The 25706-nt window shown below is 41.7% G+C and overlaps 1 protein-coding gene and 1 pseudogene across 1 annotated transcript; one reads left to right on the top strand and one right to left on the bottom strand.

Moving 5' to 3' along the window:
* Window positions 1-7122: 7122 nt before the first annotated feature.
* Window positions 7123-9102, bottom strand: LOC109889156 (protein FAM43A-like). The gene has a single exon (XM_020480373.2). The coding sequence runs from the start codon at window positions 8861-8863 to the stop codon at window positions 7823-7825; it is 1041 nt and encodes a 346-aa protein (XP_020335962.1). The 5' UTR covers window positions 8864-9102; the 3' UTR covers window positions 7123-7822.
* Window positions 9103-15744: 6642 nt separating this feature from the next.
* Window positions 15745-21354, top strand: LOC109889155 (large subunit GTPase 1 homolog; annotated as a pseudogene).
* The last annotated feature ends 4352 nt before the right edge of the window (window positions 21355-25706 follow it).

Genomic DNA, 25706 nt, shown 5'->3' with positions numbered 1-25706 from the left:
TCTGCAGCGATACACCATCCCATCTGGTTTGCGCTTAGTGGTACTATCATTTGTTTTTCAACAGGACAATGACCCAAAACACCTCCAGGCTGTGTAAGGGCTATTTGACCAAAAAGGAGAGTGATGGAGTGCTGCATCAGATGACCTGGCCTCCACAATCACCTGACCTAAACCCAATTGAGATGGTTTAGAATGAGTTGGAAAGCAAAGTCAGAGAAAAGCAGCCAATAAGTGCTCAGCATATGTGGGAACTCATTCAAGACTGTTTGGAAAATAATTCCTTGTGAAGCTGGTTGAGAGAATGCATAGAGTGTGCAAAGCTGTCATCAAGGAAAGGTGTGGCTTCTTTGAAGAATCTCAAATGTTGTCACGACTTCCGCCGAAGTCGGCTCCTCTCCTTGTTCGGGCGGCGTTCGGCGGTCGACGTCACCGGTCTTCTAGCCATCGACGCTCCATTTTTCATTGTTCCATTTGTTTTGTCTTGTTCTCCGCACACCTGCTTTACATTCCCTAATCACACTGCATATATATATTCCTCTGTTCCCCCCATGTCTTTGTGTGGAATTGTTTTGTTTTGTGTTTATTGTATCGCGCCAGTCTGGTTTTTTCACCCTGGGCATTGCCTGTACTCTACAGGGAAAATTTTGGTGAAACTTATGGTTGTATTCTTGACGGTATTTTGCGCTTGTCACTTTTGCCAGTTGGCTTGAGTTGTAGCTGTTTGCGCCCATCTGTTATTGCTCTTGGCAAATAAAGTCGCCTGATCACCTATCTTTGCTCTTTTCACAATTCCTGACATTTAATCCTAGTAAAAATTCCCTGTCTTAGGTAAGTTAGGATCACCGCTTTATTTTAAGAATGTGAAATGTCAGAATAATAGTAGAGAGAATTATTTATTCCAGCTTTTATCTCTTTCATCACATTCCCAGTGGGTCAGAAGTTACCATACACTCAATTAGTATTTGGTAGCATTGCCTTTAAATTGTTTAACTTGGGTCAAACTTTTTGGGTAGCCTTCCACAAGCTTCCCACAATAAGTTGGGTGAATTTTGGCCCATTCCTCCTGACAGAGCTGGTGTAACTGAGTCAGGTTTGTAGGCCTCCTTGCTCGCACATGCTTTTTCAGTTCTGCCAACAAAAATTCTATAGGATTGAGGTCAAGGATTTGTGATGGTCACTCCAATACCTTGACTTTGTTGTCCTTAAGCCATTTTGCCACAACTTTGGAAGTATGCTTGGGGTCATTGTCCATTTGGAAGACCCAAGCTTTAACTTCCTGATAGATGTCTTAAGATTTTCCTTCAATATATCTATTTCCATCTATTTTGTGAAGTGCACCAGTCCCTCCTGCAGCAAAGCACCGCCACAACATGATGCTGCCACCCCCGTGCTTCACGGTCGGGATGGTGTTCTTCGGCTTGCAAGCCTCCCCCTTTTTCATCCAAACATAACGATGGCCATTATGGCCAAAAAGTTATATTTTTGCTTCATCAGACCAGAGGACATTTCTCCAAAAAGTACGATCTTTGTCCCCATGTGCAGTTGCAAACCGTAGTCTGGCTTTTTCATGACGGTTTTGGAGCAGTGGCTTCTTCCTTGCTGAGCTGCCTTTCAGGTTATGTCAATATAGGATTCGTTTTACTGTGGATAAAAATACTTTTGTACCCGTTTCCTCCAGTATCTTCACAAGGTCCTTTGCTGTTGTTCTGGGATTGATTTGCAATTTTTGCACCAAAGTATGTATTTAAATTTTTAGTAGGATTAAATGTCAGGAATTGTGAAAAACTGAGTTTAAATGTTTTTGGCTAAGGTGTATATAAACTTCCGACATCAACTGTAATTGTATTTTCCCACCAGTGGTGTTTCCACCAAACTGACTTGTTGCGGATAAAAATCTGTGAGTGATGACGTAGTGCACACAACATTTACCTTTTCGCTTAAGTTTTCATGTACTGAATAAAAATCTAATGTTCAATGTGTTTCCATCGCATTTTCAACTCTACCGATAGTTTTGTCACAAACTCTTGTGTTAAATAGCAAATGTGCCTATTCTGGTCTTGGCAAGTGCGCTCCAGCCAACAACTTACAGATACAGTAGGCTCTGCAGGTAGGTCAGTCTACACAATGACAATATTTGTCAAACTGCAGTCAAGCATCAATCATCATGTCACCTGAATAAGACCCTCAACATTTATTGGAAAGGTTCATCTAGCTCATACTGTGTACTTTCACCACCCTGTGAAGTTCATTATAATTTATTTAATCTGTAGCTTAATAAATTGCATGGGTTCCCAAGTCGTAGAGGGAGGACCACACACCATGTCATGCGTGACTCCAAGTTTACTTTGATATGATGGTTATTATATCAATATTTGCGCATAAAGGCGCTTCCACCGTCATTTCTCGCATTGTAGTTATTACAGACACAAAACTCTCCTGTTGAGTCATATACGTACATTACAGTAGGTTAAAGTAGGTTTCTTTAAAGGTTCCAAACAGTGAAAATCATGTTGGTTAATTTTTTTTAAATTTGATGATATTTGTATGAAACCAGTTCATGGTAGGTAGACCAAAGTATGAAAAATGACTGTAGTTGGTACATAGATGGTCCCCTCCCCCCATGTGAAAAGTTTGGATTCAGGATGCAGGCATTACTTTCGGCTTCATGCAATGTCATGTAAAGCTGGAAATGTTATACACCAATGGTAGGATCCTATAATTTTAACTAATTTAAATACTTAACGCCTTAAAACCGTCATCACATGTGCGCAAACCATAAGATAACTCAAGCAGAACGATACTAGTAACCAACCCTTTTCATCTATGTTCTGACTTTTAGCTAGCAAACTAGTTACCAGCATGCCGGGAAAGAGCACACTGTGTTGTGACTGGATGCCATAGTGTTAATTTAAAGTTTTTATGAAGAATTAAGAAATCTGACAGCAGTGGCTGCTTTTCATTTCTGGTGGACAGGCTACACTGAACATTATTATTTTACTTTCCACCTCCTTTTGTCTTTCCTATCAAGTTGTAATGATGGACATTTTAGAAAATTAAACATCTACTCTGTCTGCACAGATTCCTAGGCAACCACCACAGCAGGAATGCAGTGATACAAAATCAGCTTTCCCAGGACAAAGAAGGGGGGATATGCTGTGAAGCCTGTGAAGACAGACCCAACATCCTATAAGTCATAGTTATTCATTTCAAATCAATTGAGCATTTCAGGCACACTAAAATTCATAATATAAACATTGAAATGTTTCACAAAAAAGTACACAACCAAATATTGCATATTTAAAATGGAATACTTCAAAAACACCAGAAAATATTGTAGAATGAGTAGATCATTTGATAGAATCAGAACAGTAAATCAAAGGAAGCAAAATGTACAACCCATTTAACAAACATTTCCCTTTTCAAAAACATCGCAGACAACGTAGACAGGCTCCTGGATCTCCTCTCAACGAGGTCACCCTTGATCCAGCGCCATATGTGGGGAAGCTGTGTGAGCTGTCCATCCCAGGATCCCTGTCTGCCCAGTGTAAGAGGCCATAGCTGGATTTGTCTCCCGCTTCAATCTTGGGGGTGACTGAAGCCACGTGGGTAACTGAAACCTGCTTGATTGATGCCGGGTACATCGGTCCCTCTCCTCTCCCACCCCCCTCCCTGACAATCTCTGTAGTTGGTTGCATTTCCTAAAGCTTAAGTAATTCACTTTTACATGATATGATAGCACATTTTGTCACTTTGTATTGTTGGTTTTCCAAGCATTCAGACGGGAGATGATTGGACAAATCAATGGGGTCCATCCAGACTGTAGGGGAGTCTGGTGCCTATATTAGGCTTATTTTATTATTTGTTTTATGTCAAATGACGTCTCACTATTATTTCTCACCTGTATTTCTCAATTGTGTTCATGTTTATTAATATGTCAGCTATGCTGGCCTTTTTGTAACTTATTAAATAAATGTCTGATCGATACACACAATTCTGAACATTTTGTCATTTATAATGCTAATGCAGAGGCAACAATAAATTGTCCAATACAGTTAATGTATGCTGTTTCATGTACATTCCCTTATGTGTAAGGTTCTAAGGTGCCTCAGGTTAGACTAATTATTGTGAAGAAGTGTATCAGCGAATTGTATTCTGCAATTAGTTACAAAACAATAGAAATGCAGTTGTGTATTGCTGCTGTTTGTCTGATATCCAACAGTCCATGAACAGCTCTGTTGACCATGAGAGCATTTTGCAGAGAAATGGGTTGAGGCATACTATTTAGGCTCGGAATGACATGTGGCCCATTGTTAACTGGTCATCAATGACATGTGGCCCATTATTTATCTTGTTTCCTGGCAACAACCACAAGGGTGTTTCAAAGAGCTGTCAGTCAAGGCAAGCTCATGAATATAAGCTCCCCACCCGCTCAAAAAATATTATGGGTGATGTTTTGGTCATTCATTGGCTACTTTTACTTGGGAAATAGGATGACTCTGCGGGACCTTTAAGAGGAAATTGTAGGTGAACTTTGAACATTATAGGGGTTCCCGAGGGTGCAGCGGTCTAAGGCACTGCATATCCGTGCAAGAGGCGTCACTACAGACACCCTGCTTCAATTCCAGGCTGTATCACAATCGGCCGTGATTGGGAGTCCCATAGGGCGGCGCACAATTGGCTGGGGTAGGCCGTCAATGTAAATAAGAATTTGTTCGTAACTGACTTGCCTAGTTAAATAAAGGTTCAAATTAAAAGCCTGTTTTATTAGAATTATCAACACAGAAGGAGAGACAATAAAGTCGGCTCTTTTCCCAGGAGGTTTTAATTACCATATGTTAACATGCACTAAATGTCAACACGTCGTATCCTACTTTTAATCACACGCAGTCAATACACATCGAGAGGATATCCAGGTTACCCTGAGATACAAGAGAGAGAGGAACAACGTGTGATGTTTGGCGGCCCTGTAATAGAGCATCTAAATGGAGCTTGCTGGCACGGAGTGAAAATATACAGGTCACTGCTGCACTAGGGCCAAACTGTAGTGATTGCAAGGGGAGCTTTAAATACTATACCAATGGACAGTTTCACTGTCTTTATGAGAGGTTTATAGCTCTAGTTTGCAGTTGTCCACTAATAGCACATCCTGCTGCTTTATTTTCAGGGTGGGCGTGGGCTGATGATGTTGTACTGTCTGTGGTGTAATTATTGTACGGGAGGCTTCAGTGAGACAGCAGCTGGAGCAGCATCACATCGAGAAGGGAAACTGTGGGAAACTGTGTGGGTTTTGACACGCTTGCTATTTCGGTACAGTTTCATACGCTTCCTGACAGAAAAAAAAGGAGAGTGAAGTGAGTGACACAGCCCAGTAGTGGAGTTTTGTGTTACCGTGTTCTATTGAGCACCATTGCATCAATTCAAAATGAGGAGAAGTTTAGCTTTTTATAGGACCCATGGGCAATCGTTGGCCCAAAGCACCGACTTACCATTTTTAGAGCCGTGGTAGGCCATCCAGGCTATACATGAAGTGTTGTAAAAGTCTGGAGACAGCCTAGGTTGATTGAGGCACTGTTCATATAACAAGACACATCCACCCATCACCTGGGTACTAAACAGGGAGCAAGCTCACCTTTCTCCCCTGATCTCTAATTCAGTTCCTATTCGCTACTGAGCAGCAGCAGCAGCAGAGGTAGAAGTGGCTGCCTCTGAAGCAGCATCTCTGCGTCCAGTAGAGGTCTCTTAGGTAAAGCACTGGTAGATAGAATGAGGCTAATGCCGGGCTGGAGCTGCACTGCACTATAGCTGACTAGAATACTAATGTCCACATCAATACAGTAGTCCCCCCAGACAGACAGCCACAGAGAGTAGTGACTCCCCTCAGCTCTTCTCATGAAAAATTATATGAAAAATGCCATGCATAGTGTGACAGCCCCAGCCCCCGACAGAACACTGCTGTGACCACAGTGGCACTACTGAGTTATTAATACCACTCAGTACATTTGGTGGAATCAATGTGGGCCTGGTGCTAAGCGGGCTTGGTAGTGCATGGGAGGGAAGTAGCCGTGCCAGTCCTTTCACTTATAGAAAAGCAGCTAAAGTAGAGTGTGGTGGCAGTCTGTGAATGCACATAGTCTAAGACCTTACATAGCCTAAGACCTTATTCTGTTCAGACGAGACAACCCAGGCTGTAGGCAAGATTTCAAATATCAAACCTGTCAAGATGACATTTGGACTAACATACAAACATGACTCAGAGATGTGCTGATACACATAGCTATTGCAGATATACTTAAGGTACTTAAATCTGTACCAAATTATGCAGTAACTAAGTTGTAATAATAGATGAATAACGTTTAGTATAGTAACTACTATAAAAAAAGACTCCTTGGTCTTACATTAAGTATTTGTTTGATGTAACACAATGCTCTATCCTTCATGACTTGAGCACCTTGTGTTGTTGTGGTTTAGCTGGGCCTGGCCTGCCCGTAAGGTTCTATGACTGCAACCATAACAATCATGAAGCATTTCTAGTAATTCCATCATTCCCATGGTGACTGCAATACTGTAGGCACACAGAGCAGGAGAGAAAATAGAGGTGTTGGAGAGGTGTGGCTTGTCGACTCAACAAGTAGCCTAATACATCTACTCTATGTAACATCTTGAAACAGTGACCAAAATAAACTGAGCAATGCAGAATGTCTGTGAGAGAACTGACAGTTGACTAGAAATCACTAGAACAAATAGTATTTTTCCTTCCCCAGAAGAAATTTGTCCTTGAGATCTAGGCTCTACATGTCTCTCCTATGCATGCCACCCTGTAGCAAAACAATTTCCCCAAAATGATGTGATTCCCAAGAATGACAGAAAATGGATCAGTTATCAATCAGTTATGCAACAACAAAAAGCAGGCCTTCAAATTTTGAGGTGTGAATGCTGACATTAATGTTTCCATTGATTCATCGCAATTCTAAACCCAGTGATGGATATAAATCAGTATCTGGACTTCATTTGGAGGCGGAAAGTTAAGAGCCATCAAATTACAAGGTGTACTTGATGGAGATGATACCCGATTTTAACAAATAATGTTCCAAATGAGTGCATAAACTATACAAAACGCCTGCATGTTATTATGTTGTTTTTATTTGTATTTTCTTTAGGTTCACATAAACAAACCACATTTTTCTCCTTTAAAAAATAATGGATATTTTCTATACACAATGCATTTACTATGTATATCTTAATACATTAGGGTATTGTTCTTTTGCACAGCAAAGATATGACATTTATGTTTCTGATAAGATATACGAGAAAACGATATTATACACATAATAAACGTAATACTCGACTGAATTTCACAACAGTGCAAAACCATAATTGTAGAAAAGCGTCCTGAAAGGAGAGTGAGTGACTTCTAATTTAACCCATTGCGAAAACAAGGAAACGTGCTTTCAAAATGGAATGTTAGGCTACATATTTCTGGACAATGTTGTCCACGTGGGAAATGGGTTGGGTAAACAAGTTCCAATACAAAGCATCTTATTAAAGTGGGAATCAGCGGTGCATCACTCTCCTGGGACGCACGGTGACTTCGGGGTTCAGTCTCAGCATGCAGTCCTGACCCTTTCCTGTAGGCTATCAATGTTCGCCAAAATATCATTCAATAACTATAACATAGGCTACCCCTCTAGATCCTTTCAAGTCGGCGAGGGGGTACAATACTACAGGCATAGGCTACACTCACAGCCAACAACAGAAAATAAACAGAAAATGAAATAGTTCTTATCCCCGTGGAGGGAATTTTGGCTCCAGGAAAACGTAGACTTCATGATATTTCCTGCATCTTCCCCTCCTCTAATCCGTTTGAGACAGAAATGGGCTCCTGGTTGCTTTCTATTGACGACTCGCTGCCCGTGCTCTCCCCAGAGAGGAGTCGTGTAACCCTAAGGTCAGCTTTTAGTGTTTGTACGTCGTTTCCTATGCTCATCTCTCCAAGGTCACTGATGATCTGGGACAGCTCCTGTTTACCATTGCCCACACAATCGTCATCCGTGTCTAAAATGTCCTCACACTCAAAGTGCATCGCTTTCTCCTCTTCCTCCTCTCCGAGCAAGTCCTCTGTGATAGAGCCCAATTTGGGCGCGCTCCTGCTGCGCTCCACCGGCGGTTTGTAATAACACTGTCCATTTAGAAGCTTCCTGAGGGGCACAAGGGGTATGGTTTGTTCCCCTATCAGCTGCTGTTGCTGGTGCCTTGCATCGTCCCTCCTTTTAAGTCTTTTAAATTCAGAAAGCGCTGTCGCCGAGGTCTGGTACAAAAGTAGTGCCATGGCCTTTGCCTTCTCCGGCTTGGACACCAGCACCGCATGGCACCGCAGCATCACTGCCTTGTGCTTCATCTCATGTCTGTATATCCAAGCGAAAATTTTGGGTAGCCTTGGGTCCGCAACGCAATAGGTTATCCGGTGCAATAAATACAAATGTCCCGGTCTCCTCGCTTTGTCGTCCACATGCACCATTCGGATGCCCTGCGAGCTGATGGTCAGTTTCATCTTCGTGCCATTTTTGCCCATTTCGCTCTTGCCCCAAATTTTGCTCACAGCCACGTCCGTACAGCCTTCGCCTTTCGACTGGATGGTGGTGGCATTACCCAGGTAGAGGACCGTGTAGGTGGGGTCCTCACTGGTAATTTTAACCTTTTTCCTTTTTGTCTTGAACATGCTTCCAACCCTGTTCAAAGCACTCTCCGGGCAAGACTTGGCAAAGGAGGTCAGGGCAGAGTAGTTCAAACTCACGGCATAACCCTTCTGCTTCGACTGTTTATCTTCCTCAATCAAGTCGAACTTATTCTTCTTCCAAGGCAGCATTATATGGTCGTGTCACGTCCACAGCAAAAACGTACACTATAGCGAACGTTTTACTGCAACTAAATCGTATATATTTGACTGACTTTGATGATTTATTAGAGACTCCAATACAACAAACGTTCAAGTTATCCTGTACTTAATTTGTTTATCCTCTCAAGACTTCTCCATAACCACAAGTGCGCTCTCCCATTCTATGGTCGCTGTCTGTCTGACAGAGGTTGGGTCTGCTGAGAATTGAATGGTCTACATTGGCTATATACTGGGTCGAACCATTACAGTGTCTCTGTAGGGGAACATAGAGGGAGGGATGGATGGAACCATTATGAGAGAGACCAAAGTCAAACAGCTCTACCTTGAGGATGCAATTGGCACTCAGGGTGCTTTTGCCGAGGTTCATTTACTGAACTGAAATAAGAAGAATTTGGAAATAATAGGCTAATGTACAAACTGATATAACCGCTTATATACATCCACCTGTAAATTCCAATAATACTTCCATTGTACATATATATACTCACTCAGAGCAGAACTGATAGATTTTTAAATCATTGGCAACTTTAATAAATAAATCACTAGTCACTTCAATAATGCCACTTTAATAATGTTTACATATCTCGCATTACTCATCCCATATGCATCTACTGTATTTTTATACCATCTATTGCATCTTGCCTATGCCGCTCAGTCATCGCTCATCCATATATTTATATGTATATATTCTTATTCCATCCCTTTACTTAGATTTGTGTGTATTAGGCAGTTGTTGTGGAATTGTTAGATTACTTGTTAGATATTACTGCACTGTGGAACTAGAAGCACAAGCATTTCGCTACACTCGCAATAACATCTGCTAACCATGTGTATGTGACCAATACAATTTGATTTGATTTGATATAAAGAGTCTGCATATAGGTAGTTTGAAAACAAAATTAAATACAAGATGGATAACAGTAGAACCTATAAATACCTATAGTTTCCGTATATCGCCATCTGGCGGCCAGTTGGGCTACCTAGTCTGTAACAAGCTTAAAATCCAATAATAACATTAATAATATTCATATTGTTAATAATAACAATAATAAGTAGGCTATGCATATAATTAGGCTATAGTATAATTTTCTCTTCATGAAACACCCAAACATTAGTTTATTTTTAAACAACCTGTAAAAATGGAAAATGGCTTGTTTTTGATTTCTGAATTTGAAAAACGAAAATTTGAAATCTACTTGTTTTGTCATTTATTGTGTCAAAATTGGACATGGAATAACGGAAAACAAATAAAGACAAACTGTATTACATTTTCCGACTTGAATGTTAGTCTGTGTGAGTGTGACAGATGAAAGAAAAACGCCCCCACAGAGTACAGCCCATGTGCCGGTCGCATCAAATCCATTGTACTGAAACACTGTTTCCGCAGTGCGAGAAAACTAGCCGTTCTGTTACGCACAGCATGCAGCTGCTCAAGAAGCGTGACACTTGGCTCCCAGGAGCACCCAATTGAAATTACAAGTGTGGCCACTGTGTACATTGTGACAGTACGACCAATACTAACGTTTTTTTTTTACCACCCGAGAACAGATAAAGAATACAAAATCCAAAGCTTCATTAATTGTAGCACCACAAATGTCATACACAGTACCAGTCAAAAGTTTGGACACACCTACTCATTCCATGGTTTTTCTTTATTTGTACTATTTTCTACATTGTATAATAATAGTGAATACATCAAAACTATGAAATAAGACATATGGAATCATGTACACTGAAAGTTTTGCAATTATGCTGCAGGATTTAGGGTTAATTTGTGGTTTAGTACAGTACCCTGCGTCACCACTTCATTGCTCCAGACCAGCGCAAGGGGGTCTGATTATGCTTTTGGGTCCCAAGGCGCTACTGTGTCTCTGTAGTACTGTAGCCTACTCCCGACCAGTCATGTTGTATAGTGCTTGAGTGGCGCAGCAGTGTAAGACACTGAATCACAGTGCAAGAAATATTGCTACAGATGCTGGTTCAATACCCATGCCGGCCTTGACTGGGAGACCCGTGAGAGGACTGTAGGTTTTTTGTTTTCTTATTTATAAATAAATAATTCTAAATAACAAACTAGCTTTATTTACAAATTAGTAACAATGTCTCACCCCATGTTCAATAATGGCCTTTTTCCTCACTCATTTTATGTTATTTGAAAATGAAATATATCTCCAAAATATTGTTAAATACTCAAATCCATGGAAATCAATGACATTCATGTTGTCTTGTATGAGAAATTGAGAAGTGATAGGAGAGTGGGCCGACAGCTGCTGTCAGTTGTAGGAAGTGATGTATGTATGAAAGTGAGGAGAAGGAGGAGGGGTGGAGTTCCTAAGAGCTAGAGGTGACTCCTGACCTGTACAATGGGCAAATGTGTTGAAGGGAGACAGAGTGTGAGTAAAAATTGGAGAGAAAGGAAAGACGTGGGTCGACCTGTTCTTTCCCAGCAGTAATGGTTGAGCCAAGGGCCCAGCAGGATGGCTAGGTGGTAGGCAGTGTGGAATTGGATCATACACCCCCCCCCCCCCCCCTCTCCCCAGGATACATTTAGGAAAGGTGCTTTGCTGTTGGCACACCTACATCCAAAATGTAACTCACTCTTGTTCAACTTTTTTTTATTAAATCGGTTTAAATCAATGTTTAAATGTGCTTCAAGTGTGGTTTGTACTCAAATCTAACATAGGGATGTCAGCTTGGGGGAGTGTGGGTTTGGGGAGGGAGATGGGATGGGATAGACGAGTTTGGTTAAAGAAACTCATTCTACCTCCCCACCTAGTCTTGATGAGTCAAAAAAGTGAATGTAATTGCTTAATTTGACCTGTGATCCTAAATGTTAAATTTTTTTATATTTTATGAGTTAAAAGCTAAGACAAAATATTATTTAATGACATTTACTTTGTCTTTACACATCTACTGGCCAACTGCATTTGCCATTCACTTCAGCTAGCATTACCTGCTTTTCGTAAGTGTCAAAATGTGATACAAGCTGTATTATTATGCTTATTATGCTTATGTACAGTGCCTTCAGAAAGTCTACCACTTGACATATTACCCATCTACACACAATACCCCATAATTATAAAGTGATTTAAAAAAAAAAGGCTATATAATCACCTTTGAACGCGATTACAGCTGAGTCTCTGGTTAAGTCTCTAAGAGCTTTGCACACCTGGATTGTACAATATTTGCACATTATTATAAAAAAATATATTCTGGTTCTGTCAAGTTGGTTATTGATCATTGCTAGACAGCCATTTTCAAGTCTTGCCATAGATTTTCCAGACAGTTTAAGTCAAAACTGTAACTAGGCCACTCAGGAACATTCAATGTCGAACTGGTAAACAACTTCAGTGTATATTTGGCCTTGTGTTTTAGGTTATTGTCCTGCTGAAAGGAGAATTTGTCTCTCAGTGTCTGTTGGCAAGCAGACTGAACCAGGTTTTCCTCTAGGATTTTGCGTGTGCTTAGTTGACCTCATGGTATCTATCTTTGTAGTGACTGAGTGAATTGATACACCATCCAAAGTGTAATTAATAACTTCACCATGCTACCATGCTATTTTTTTTTACCCATCTACCAATAGGTGCCCTTCTTTGCGAGGCATTGGAAAACCTCCATGGACTTTGTGGTTGAATCTGTGTTTGAAATTCATTGTTTGACTGAGGGACCCTACAGATAACTGTATGTGTGGGATGCAGAGGTAGTCATTCAAAAATTATTTTAAACACTATTATTGCATACAGAATGAGTCCATGGAACATATTATTTGACTTGTTAAGCAAAAGTGTACTCCTGAACTTTTTTAGGCTTGCCATAAACAAAGGGTTGAACACTTATTGACTCAAGACATATCAGCTTTTAATTTTTTATTAATTAGTTAAAAATAAAATAATAACATAACATAATTCCACTTTGACATTATGTGGTATTGTGTGTAGGCCTGTGACACATCTCAATTTGATACATTTTAAATTCAGGCTGTAACACAACAACAATATTACACCGAGTAGGTGTAGGTAGGGGTAGAGCCATAGTGAGACAAACTATTCTCCAACTTGTCATGACATTCTCATTCATATTGTAATGACCTGACTAGATCATAAAGGAACAATTGTCCAGACAGAGGAGTGAGTTTACGAATTTACAGTTTAATTAACCAAATTTCACACAGGCTACTGCTTGGCCGTAGCCCACGCCAAATAAATGAAGGATACCCTATAAAACAACCGTGACCTTCTCTTGTGAAGGCCAGATGTAAGACTTAACTTCCAATGCTCCATCCCCCTGCCCAACCACCCTCCTCCAACCACCAGAATGCCCGGCATCAGAACATTCCAGGCATTCCTGTGATTGGCAGATAGCAGGTTGATTGGCATGGCGGACCTCACGAACACTGGGTATGGGTAAGTACAACACAACCAACTAACAGTCTAACACATAGCTGTCTGTGCGGGTCGCTACAATTATTTTATTTTATTGTGACCATGGAACCTTTCGGCCAGCATAACCCAACAAAGTGATGTCAAACACCACACCAGAGTGTTCAATTGTTGTTGAGTTTGTTCAATTGGCATGCGTACTTAATGATAAGTTCTGCATCTTAGCTAACATAAGTATTGTTATCTTCATTATCACAGACACAGTATAATTAAAGACCGTACAGTAGGAAGATAGGCAGGAACTGCTTCTAAATCACGTCTCGCGCCGATTTGCCATGTGCAGGCAGTCAAATCAAAGGCACGCCTTCGATATAAAGATTTTTTGGCAAAATATTTAAACATGTCAGTTTGTCACTTTCACAAGGTTGGAGTAATAACATCTTCAACTAGTTAATTGGCTCGAATCTGGGTTGGGCCTTTAGATTTCGAGCTAAGTTTACAGCTAAGGAAGAACGTTTCACTTCTGTCATTGACATCTCTAACATCAAACCCAGTCTTGGTCTGCTTCGTAAGAGTCACGTCCTGACCTTAGTTCCTTTTTTTATGTCTCTATTTTAGGTTGGTCAGGGCGTGAGTTGGGGTGGGCATTCTGTTTTGTTCTATTTGTTTGGCCTGGTATGGTTCCCAATCAGAGGCAGCTGTCAATCGTTGTCTCTGATTGAGAACCATACTTAGGCAGCCTGGTTTCGCCCTTAAGTTGTAGGTAGTCGTTTTCTGTCTCTGTACCAGACAGGACTGTTTCATTTGTTTCCGTTCAGTTATTTTTGTTCTAGTGTTCAGTGTAATTAAAAGATCGTGAACATGTACCATGCTGCACCTTGGTCCTCTCCTTCTTCCACCTACGACGATCGTTACAGTAAGCAGTGTTGCCAACTCCTCAGTAAGGAAAGTAGCTATTGGCTGTCCTAAAAGACGCTAAATGACATCATCGCCTAATTTGCATAATTGGATGTAATGTAATGTAATTGTGATGGACGTTGTAGGAGAGAGGAATAACGTCGTGGGAGAGACAATAAGTGAGTAAAAAACACCCTAAATATGTTTAGAACTACAAATGAACTTTATTCTGTCGATTCTTGTTTTTTTTTTTGTGTCACAATTCCAACCCTCCTCCTTTTATCCGGGCTTGGGACTGGCAAAAGTGACCCCAAAAGAGACACTCTGGCGGAGTTACTTATTTAGTTTATTTTTCTTAATTTGGTTTGGTTTTTAACCTTATTATGGTCCACTTAGGAGCCTACAACAAGTCACAGTAAAACATTAACATTTTTAACCATAACATTTTTTACATTTTTTTTTTACATTTTTGTGTATACAATCTAAATGGACCAAAAAGAGACAATAGAAAAAACTGTCAATGGCAATGTGAGAAAATTATGGTAACTAGTCTGGCCCTAATTCAGGTGATTATTTTTTTTATTTTTTTATGTAAGCAAGTGCGGGATCAGCCAGCAGTGGCTTCCAGCATGCGGGATTCATTTGCAGTCTGGACGTGGAGGGGTGAACATCTCCTGCTCTGACTGCAGCTGGGAGGGACTGCTGCGTGAGGACTGGGCCGCCTGTAAGTGCTTTGAGACGGAGCTGGAGCCCATGGCAGCACTCGCTGCTCGTTGAGAAGATTAAGAACGATACGTGCTTTCACGTCAGAGTCTCCAATAACACCAGAAAAAGCCACTAGATTTGTCGCTAGTCGCTTTTTTGAAAATGTGTCGCTAGAGGGGTCTGAATACTCGCTAAATATAGCGGCTAAGTTGGCAACACTGTGTAAGCGTTCCCAAAAGTCTCGCAATGTTGCGCCTCTCTGGGTTTAGAAACTCTTTGGTAAAATGATTTATTTGTGCTGACAAACTAAGCTCTGGTCTAAACACACACCTAAGTATTAGGAATATTCTATGAGGGGGCGTGTACTTCCGCGTATGAACAACGAAAAGCGAAAATCAAAAATGTTTAACTTTTGTTATTGTTTTCCGTTATTCCATGTCCAATTTTGACAAAATAAATGACAAAACAAGTCCATTTCCGATTTTCACCATATTTTGAATCAAATAACCAATGAAGGGACGAGTATCTTGTGTTGCGCATACATTGCAGAAATATAATTAGAAATATATTAAGTATTTAGAAATGTGTACAATTGAGAATCGACATTTAGATGATAGCACCTGTCACAAAAAGTTTATATTTTAGAACGTGTCCTTGGCGGAAATGTTATTTGGCGGAGTGTGTTTCCTTCAATGCGTATTTAAGTGTTGGACACCTCTTTTGGAATGTACCACAACCAAAGTCAATGCACAAATTATTACAGTAATTCATAATAAAATGACACTTTAAGCAACAAACAAAAATACTGAATCTGGTTCAGTTACTTCCAGCGATTTATACACTTGAGATCAATCTCGATAGTTAATATTAGTAGTAATTATTCAGCTAAGTTGGTATGTTCCGTTTCACTTCCTCCTCATGGGACAACAATTCACTTCACATGGGGTCCTGTTTGCTGGGCTGTACTCGATATACCAATGTAATCTAATGAGACTGACAAAAAGTAATTTGTGGTAACAAGGAAGGCTAAACCTAAAATGGGTAAGAAGAAGTCTGCCATGGGGCTCGGGAGATCGTTGATAAAGGAGAGACTCAACGCAGGCCGAGGCAACAAGAGGGGCGATACTTGGGTAACGTTCATTAACGCTACGTTATTTAACTATAGTTATTTAGCTAGCTAGCTTAACCTATAGCTAGACCTACCTCCAAGGGTCCTAGCCTGTTTTAACTTCTAGCTAGTTAGCAGAGTAAAGTAAAACATTTGGGATAACCAGGATTTGGTGAATACTGCTCCCCTGAAAATAAAGTAACACCTTTTTTTAAACATTCGTCTGTCTTGTTAGCTACATTGCTGATGATTTAACGTGATATCACATTGCCAGCTCCACACCAGTGAACTGAACGATGGCTACGATTGGGGTCGTCTCAACCTGCAGTCAGTGACTGAGCAGAGTTCTATGGATGACTTCCTTGCAACTGCAGAAATGGCAGGGACTGAGTTTGTTGCAGGTAAATACTCCATTGCATTGACCTGACAAGTGATCTTTTAAACTGTCCTCTACCAGGGGTGTATTAATTTAGCCAATTCTTTTGCAAAACGTTTCTTAAACGGATGCTAAAGTAACGGGGAGGGACCTACTATAAATTTGTCCCCAGTGGTGTATTCATTAGTTGGATTCTGTTGCAAAACGTTTTCAACGGAACACCGTTTACTCTTAACGGAAAACATTTTGCAACGAAAACGAGTTTATTGGACAAATTCAGGTAGGTCCTTCCCTGTTTCGTTCCGTTTACTTCTGTTTGGTTCTTAAGAGTTTTTGTAACAGACCAAATGTTTTGCAATGGAATCTGACTAATGAATACACCCCAGTACCTGCCTCTTTGTACTGGATTGCCAGGATGCAATTGATGGATGAAATGTTTCCCCAGAAAAGCTCAACATCAAGTTTGTGCCAGCTGAAGCTCGGGCAGGATTACAGACAGCCGAGGAGATGGCAAAGTTGAAAAAGCTGCACGAAGAGAACAAACAACTCCTTAGAATTCCACGAAGGTGCAGTAAGGGTCCTTGCTATCGGGGATCCGTGGAAGTCCCAATTCCGACGTTATCCTATTGAAGTTGACATTTTAAATGATTAGGGTCAGGGTTAAGATTAGGGTTTAGGGTAGGGACGTCCCAAAGATTCCGGATAGCGCTACCGTGCAGTAGGCACAGTGACTCCAAAGATATTACTTCCAAATGTTATTTCATGTCCTCTTTCTAGTTGTCTTAGTAGTAGGGATTGTGCTGATTGCCTCTGTTCCATTACTGTCTCTTCTTTTGTCTTGTCATGTTACAGGCCTCACTGGGATGGGAGCACCAGACTTTAAGAGGAGCAGAAAATTATTCTCACCCCTTTTGAAAGGAATTTGGATTTCTGGAGACAGCTCTGGCGAGTGATTGAGAGGAGGTAGGAATTAGAGCTGCTGTGTCATGACTAATTGTGTCCTGTTTCAGCCTTTCAGTGCCTTGTATGATGGAAATGTGAATTTTCCTACACAGTGACATCGTTGTTCAGATCGTTGATGCCAGAAACCCGTTGCTGTTTCGTTGCCCTGACCTGGTAAGTACAGTGCCGAAGGGCACAGCCAAACTAGCCCATTGATTTAATCCACCGTTCTAATTAGTGTCCGTTCTCTACAGATCAGTCTGGTCAAAGGCTGTCATCAAATAATTTAGGCAAATTTTTCTTGGGTTGGGGATGACCTGCTTACCCGGGAGCAGCGGAGGATCTGGGCCAGATATTTACAGAGAGAGGGCCTCCATGCTGTTTTCTGGTCTGCACTGGTGGAGAATGAGAGGCTGGAGGCAGAGGAGAAGGTGAGGAGTCATTCACATTTTATTTGGAAGGGCTGGTCTTAGATGGCCTGGTTAAAGCCGACTGAATGCTATGCTCACCATTGTTTAACTTAGGTCTGGTATACTTTTTTGACTGATGAAAGATGAGTTGTTAGGCTTCTCCTCTTCAGACCTCAGTGATACCTTCCCTTGTTCATTCTCCAAAGGGAATGGAAGTGGAGGAGCAGGAAGATGAACAGAGCGACACAGAAAATGAAGATGAGGGAATGACAATGTGAGTCGAAGACAGGAGGTAGAGGATAACGAGGAGAAGGATGAGAGTGAGGAGGAAGATGAGGAGAGTGATATGGATGAGGAGCAGCCGAGAGGAGAGCCGTTTGAAGACTGTAGCAGAGGGAGACTGGCAGACCTGCTCAGAGGGTGAGGAAGCAGACGACGAAGAGAGTATAGACTGCTCCACCCACAACTCCTCCTCCTTCCACAACTCCAGTGGCCTGCTGACCAAAGACGAGCTGCTGGCCATATTTAAGGCTGCTCACGATGGGCCAACGTTGAAAGAGGGCGAGCTCACAGTGGGGCTGGTGAGTACAGAGACTGTCACAAGAATTTTCAATCCAAATGATAACTAACAATCAATAGCTCTGATCAATCCCAGAGGTTTGTAAGACCATGGGTATAATAATAATTAGTCAAAGGTTAGTACAGTTTATTCAGAGAACGTTCTAAAGTCAAGAATACAAAGACATCCATTTTATAGCTGCGCACATACTTCTACACAAACAGTAGATATCCTACGCACATACACACACACACACACACACACAACAGTAGGTATCCTACGCACATACTGTCCCACTACCCAGCCGACCAAAGGGGTGGCCGTGGGAATCATTCCCCGTCCTCCCTCAAGATAGGGAGACCCTGGGAAGTACTCTGTGGCCTCCAGCCAAGGTCGGTGCCGAATTCGGCTCAGACGGTGTGTTTAAGACACTATAAAGACATAAACATTAGCTATATTGTTTTACCCTAATTCTGACTAGAACTACACATTTATTGATTATAATTTTATACATTCTAATCAATTCCATACAATTATATAGTTTCAGGGTGGAATATTCTAATCATTCGATTAACAGATACACACACACATTGGATATCAGTCGGCTTAAATACTAGGTCATGTTTAAGCAATAAGGCACAAGGGGGTGTAGTATATGGCCAATATGCCACGGCTAAGAGCTGTTCTTATGCACAACGCAACGTGGAGTGCATGGATACAGCCCTTACCCAAGGTGCCTTATTGCTATTATAAACTGGTTGCCCACGTAATTAGAACATTAATAAATGTTTTGTCATACCTGTGGTATACGGTCTGATATACCACAGTTTTCAGCCAATCAGCATTTGGTGCTTGAACCACCCAGTTTATAATACACTTTATATTACTATAGGAAGTCATTTACGAAGTAGGAGAACAGGTCTTGTGTTTGGAGTGATCTCAATTCTCCTATCTGCTCTCTAAACAGGTGGGGTATCCCAATGTGGGAAAAAGTTCCACCAACACTTCTGAGAAATAAGAAGGTGTCCGTCTCAGTCACGCCTGGGCACACCAAGCACTTTCAGGTAAAGCACTGCTCTCTGATGTAGCCTACTTGACCTCTAAAACTGTGTGCCTTAGTTACAATAACTTTTTCTTGTAGAGTCAAATAAAGAATTCAAGTGTGTGTGTGTTCCAGACGCTGTACGTGGAGCCAGGCCTGTGTCTGTGACTGCCCCGGCTTGGTCATGCCCTCCTTTGTGGCCACTAAAGCTGAGATGATCTGCTGTGGGATCCTGCCCATCGACCAGATAAGAGACCACGTGCCTGCCATCTCCCTCATATCCTTCACTTACCAACCCTACAAATTGCTTTTGTTAACTTATGGGTGTAGAAGTCATATTTAATGTCCCTATCAGTAGATACTGGAGTTTTCTTTCTTCTAAAATCCATTTTAATTTGTTTTTTTCAGTAGGACAAAAGTGGAGCTGCATACTATGTTATCATTTCACATTACAAACAGCTAAATTCAGAGACCTAATCGTTTCACTTGGGTAAAGGATTTTTCAGATGTTTGATTGGGTGTTTATTATGGTTAAGGCCTTAACAGACTGCTCACGTGTGTCAGACTATCCCTCGGGATGTGCTAGAGGGCACCTATGGCATAAACATCATCCGCCCGCGAGAGGACGAGGACCCCGACCGCATACCCAACTATGAGGAGCTACTGATGGCCTACGGATGTGAGACCATAAACCCTGTCCTTATATAGTACAGTGTAGAACAATACACAGCACAACATAAGCCATATGATAGTGATGGAGTCGGAGCAAGCTGTTGACACTGTCCTGTTCTCTTTCAGACATGAGGGGCTTCATGACAACACACGGACAGCCTGACCAGTCGAGATCAGCCCGCTACGTCCTCAAGGACTACGTTGTTGTAAGTTAACCCTCCTCCTTCCTCCACCATCCTCTTGATGTAAAGGTATGGTTTAATAGGCAGAATAGTCTAAACATTGTTTTGTCTGTATACCTACACTGAAAAAAAAAAATGTGCACAAATTTGTTTAAATCCCTGTTAGTGAGCATTGTATCCTTTGTATATAATCCATCCACCTGACAGGTACAACATATCAAGAAGCTGATTAAACAGCATGATCATTACACAGGTGTACCATGTGCTGGGGACAATAAAAGGCCACTCTAAAATGTGCAGTTTTGTCACAACACAATGCCACAGATGTCAAGTTTTGAGAGTGTGCAATTTGAATGCTGACTGAAGGAATGTCCACCAGAGTTGTTGCCAGAGAAGAGAAAGTTCACTTCTCTGCCAGAGAAGAGAAAGTTCACTTTCTCTGCCAGAGAAGAGAAAGTTCACTTTCTCTGCCATAAGCTGCCTCCAATGTCATTTTAGAGAATTTGGCAGTACGTCCACCTCACAACCGCAGGCCACATCCAGCTTCTTCACATTTGGGATTGTCTGGGGTGGGGGCTGACTCCCAAGTGGATGGGCCGATGCCCACCCCTGGCTGCACCCCTGCCCAGTAAAGTGAAATCTGTAGATTAGTCCCTAATACGTTTATTTAAATTGACTGATTTCCTTATATGAACAGAAACGCAGGAAAGTCTTTGAAATTGTTGCATGTTGTGTTTTATATTTTTGCTCCGAAGAAATTCAGTGGTAGTAATGGCAGACGAAGCACCACTAAAAGGTTATTTCTGACCGTCCCCAGGGGAAACTGCTTTACTGCCATCCTCCTCCCCACATCAGTGCAGCAGACTTCCAGCCCCAGCACAGGAAGTTCCAGTCTGGAGATGCAGACGGTAAAGGCTCCAAGACGGGCCACAAACAGAGCAAAGTCAAGAGACATGAGAATCTGGTGGACAAGAACTTCCATCAGGTACAATAGAAGGCAACTCCACAGAAATTACATTAAAATGAAACTGGCAGAGATTGATGCCAGTCTAGGCACATTACCTCACAGCCATTGGTTGTAATGAAATGAAGGCGAGGTCAGTACAGGTGCATCAAAGCAGGGGCCGAGACACTGAAAAACAGCTTCTATCTCAAGGCCATCAGACTGTTAAACAGCCTCCATTAACATTGAGTGGCTGCTGCCAACACACGGACTCAACTCCAGCCACTTTAATAATGGAAATTGATGTAAAATATATCACTAGCCACTTTAAACAATGCTACTTAATATAATGTTTACATACCCTACATTACTCATCTCATATGTATATGTACATATGAATAGCAGAATCCTGCAACACTAACTCAAAAAAGAAAAAATAAGAAAATAAGAACACCTCCTCCCAGCTGCCCACTGCACTGAAGATAGGAAACACTGTCACCACTGATAAATCCACTATAATTGAGAATTTCAATAAGTATTTTTCTACGGCTGGCCATGCTTTCCACCTGGCTACTCCTACCCCCGGTCAACAGCACTGCACCTTCCACAGCAACTCTCGCCCAAGCCTTCCCCATTTCTCCTTCTCCCAAATCCAGTCAGCTGATGTTCTGAAGAGTTGCAAATTCTGGACCCATACAAATCAGCCGGGCTAGACAATCTGGACCCTTTCTAAAATTATCTGCCGAAATTGTTGCCACCCCTATTACTAGCCTGTTCAACCTCTTTCGTGTCGTCTGAGATTCCCAAAGATTGGAAAGCAGCTGCGGTCATCCCCCTCTTCAAAGGGGGGGACACTCTTGACCCAAACTGCTACAGACCTATATCTATCCTACTCTGCCTTTCTAAGATCTTCGAAAGCCAAGTCAACAAACAGATTACCGACCATTTCGAATCTCGCCATACCTTCTCTGCTATGCAATCTGATTTCAGAGCTGGTCATGGGTGCACCTCAGCCACGCTCAAGGTCCTAAACGATTTCTTAACCGCCATCGATAAGAAACATTACTGTGCAGCCATATTCATTGATCTAGCCAAGGCTTTCAACTGTCAATCACCACATCCTCATCGGCAGACTCGACAGCCTTGGTTTCTCAAATGATTGCCTCGCCTGGTTCACCAACTACTTCTCTGATAGAATTCAGTGTGTCAAATCGGAGGGTCTGCTGTCCGGACCTCTGGCAGTCTCTATGGGGGTGCCACAGGGTTCAATTCTTGGACCGACTCTCTTCTCTGTATACATCAATGATGTCGCTCTTGCTGCTGGTGAGTCTCTGATCCACCTCTACGCAGACGACACCATTCTGTATACTTCTGGCCCTTCTTTGGACACTGTGTTAACAACAATCCAGGCAAGCTTCAATGCCATACAACTCTCCTTCCGTGGCCTCCAATTGCTCTTAAATACAAGTAAAACTAAATGCATGCTCTTCAACTGATCGCTGCCTGCATCTGCCCGCCTGTCCAACATCACTACTCTGGACGGCTCTGACTTAGAATACGTGGACAACTACAAATACCTAGGTGTCTGGTTAGACTGTAAACTCTCCTTCCAGACCCACATCAAACATCTCCAATTCAAAGTTAAATCTAGAATTGGCTTCCTATTTTGCAACAAAGCATCCTTCACTCATGCTGACAAACATACCCTTGTAAAACTGACCATCCTACCAATCCTCGACTTCGGATATGTCATTTACAAAATAGCCTCCAAAACCCTACTCAACAAATTGGATGCAGTCTATCACAGTGCAATCCGTTTTGTCACCAAAGCCCCATATACTACCCACCATTGCGACCTGTACGCTCTCGTTGGCTGGCCCTCGCTTCATACTCGTCGCCAAACCCACTGGCTCCGTGTCATCTACAAGACCCTGCTAGGTAAAGTCCCCCCTTACCTCAGCTCGCTGGTCACCATAGCATCACCCACCTGTAGCACGCGCTCCAGCAGGTATATCTTTCTGGTCACCCCCAAAACCAATATTTCTTTGGCCGCCTCTCCTTCCAGTTCTCTGCTGCCAATGACTGGAACGAACTACAAAAATCTCTGAAACTGGAAACCCTTATCTCCCTCACTAGCTTTAAGCACCAACTGTCAGAGCAGCTCAAAGATTACTGCACCTGTACACAGTCCACCTATAATTTAGCCCAAACAACTACCTCTTTCCCTACTGTATTTATTTAGCTCCTTTGCACCCCATTATTTTTATTTCTACATTGCACATTCTTCCACTGCAAATCTACCATTCCAGTGTTTTACTTGCTATATTGTATTTACTTTGCCACCATGGCCTTTTTTTGCCTTTACTTCCCTTATCTCACCTCATTTGCTCACATCGTATATAGGCTTGTTTATACTGTATTATGGACTGTATGTTTGTTTTACTCCATGTGTAACTCTGTGTCGAACTGCTTTGCTTTATCTTGGCCAGGTCGCAATTGTAAATGAGAACTTGTTCTCAACTTGCCTACCTGGTTAAATAAAGGTGAAATAAAATAAATAAATATTGGGTTCCATGTATAACCTTTTCCCCAAAGGGTTATACCTGGAACCAAAAAGGGTTATTCTATGTGGTAAGCAGAAGGACACTTTTTGAACCTTTTTTTTCTCTAAGAGTGTATGTGAGTCCAATAAGAATGTAATGAATTACTGTAACTGTCTTTAACAACAATGGGTCCTGGAGAAGACTAGCCTACTGTTAAGGAGTCTAGTTGATAGGTATTCGACTAGCCGGACTGTTCCCCGGACTCCATGTGTAGGGATTTGTACAATGCACAAACAAGGCTATTGAACTTGACATTGGTGTCTGTCTTTAATCCTTTATCCAACATATCATACTGAAACACCTACCTTCATCAGGGCAGAAGGCACCTCAACTTTCTTTTCATTTGGTACATTGCATAATTAAAAAATGATTATAAACCAACTTTGGGAAAAGTTAGTCCTAATGAACATTCTGTAAAAGTACATCGGATGTCAAATAGGGACTATTAACTAGAGAGCCCTTTAGCTAGCTAGGTTGCACATAAAAACAATGTATCAAATATCAATCAATTATGGTATAGAAGGCTTTAAAAATGTACTTGAATTTAGCTTACATGAGACAAATCGCCAGGCGTTCAACTGGGCTGATGGACTCCCGGTAGTTGGTTTCCATCCGGGCGATCCTGGCTCTAAACGATCTGGAGCAGGTGATCGAACTGACTTCGATCCAGACGAAAGTAACGTCGGAATTCCTCTGCAAGCAGTCGAAGCTCTTGAATGAGACGGTGGAACTCCCCCTGCCTGCTTTCGGGACTTCAACCATCTCTGGGTCCCGGGCCAACAGCGCGATCTTGACTATTTATTATTGCATTTCGCTCCAAAACTGCATTTTGGAGGGAAATTATATTATATGCTCTCATAATTAATTTGTGGATGTCATCGAATAAATATCTTTCGCAAATAAAATAAAAAAATGTAAAGAAATGCTAGTCACTGTTTTTATTATGTTATCCCACTTTTTCTGGATATGTGTGCAACAAAAATTCAACATTCACATTTCGTTACTTTCTGTCAAGTAAGTCTATGCATACAATTTGATGCATACGTTCGATAAATCTAAAGTATGCACCACAGAACGCACAGCAACTGCCTCTGCAACCCAATGCTGCAGGAAACGCGGCGTTCCATTGGAAATGAATGTACTTCTGGTGTATCAAAACGCAATGACACAGTCGGTGTGTTCGAAACGTAAGACACCATGGAGCCAGCGGGAGAGGTGGGTCAGAAAACGTACCTTAATGCAGGGATGGGTTATGCCACTGTTCTCCATATTGTAACTTGATACACCGAGGAGATTGAAATACTACTTTTCGTCCTAATGCTAGCTAGTTGTAGCCACTGCAGCAATTTTGGAATGGCAGTGTCAGCCAATCAGCTCCTTTGTTGTTCAATGCTATGTGCCATTCTATTATATTATTTAGCATGAGGTCGAAAATGAGTTTTCCAGGAAAACTAGAAGTATTTAAATACTGATGGAGCAGTGTAGATAAAGGTAAACATTTGGAGTACAGTGGCCAACTGAGTTTCTAACTATGAATGATATGTACAAATAAGCACAATGTTTTTGATGTACTAATGTTAGAATTGCGTCAATTCGAATCTGGTATCAGGATAAATATGACAATGAGTCACCGATTGTATACTATGTATTTTTTATTAGCTAAGCAATAAGTGGTAAATGCAATTTTCGTATATACGGGCTCTCTGTCCCACCTCGCAGGGCAAGCAGAGAACTGACTTGTTCCTGACAAAGATATTATAATATACCCAGATGACAGTAGTAGTTCCTGCTTCCGAGCGGCCTGTCAGAGTAGAGACTGGGCGTGGTTTAAACTCACCCAGCCTATGGTTGATTGTTGTCGTACGAGCTGGTACCAGCCCCCGGGCGCTCCAGTTGATAGATGTAACTTGCTGTGTCGGGTATCTATGCGCTCATTCCCTAGATACCGTTTTTCTCACGCTGGTGTAACAGGGTTGAAATAGACATCCTTGGTTG

Source organism: Oncorhynchus kisutch, linkage group LG4 (assembly GCF_002021735.2).
Source record: "Oncorhynchus kisutch isolate 150728-3 linkage group LG4, Okis_V2, whole genome shotgun sequence".
NCBI classification, from domain to species: domain Eukaryota; kingdom Metazoa; phylum Chordata; class Actinopteri; order Salmoniformes; family Salmonidae; genus Oncorhynchus; species Oncorhynchus kisutch.
This window is presented reverse-complemented; position numbering and strand designations above follow the sequence as displayed.

Bases quoted from the DNA above. Each gene is read 5' to 3' on its own strand.
- LOC109889156 (XM_020480373.2), bottom strand. From the start codon at position 8,863: ATGCTGCCTTGGAAGAAGAATAAGTTCGACTTGATTGAGGAAGATAAA.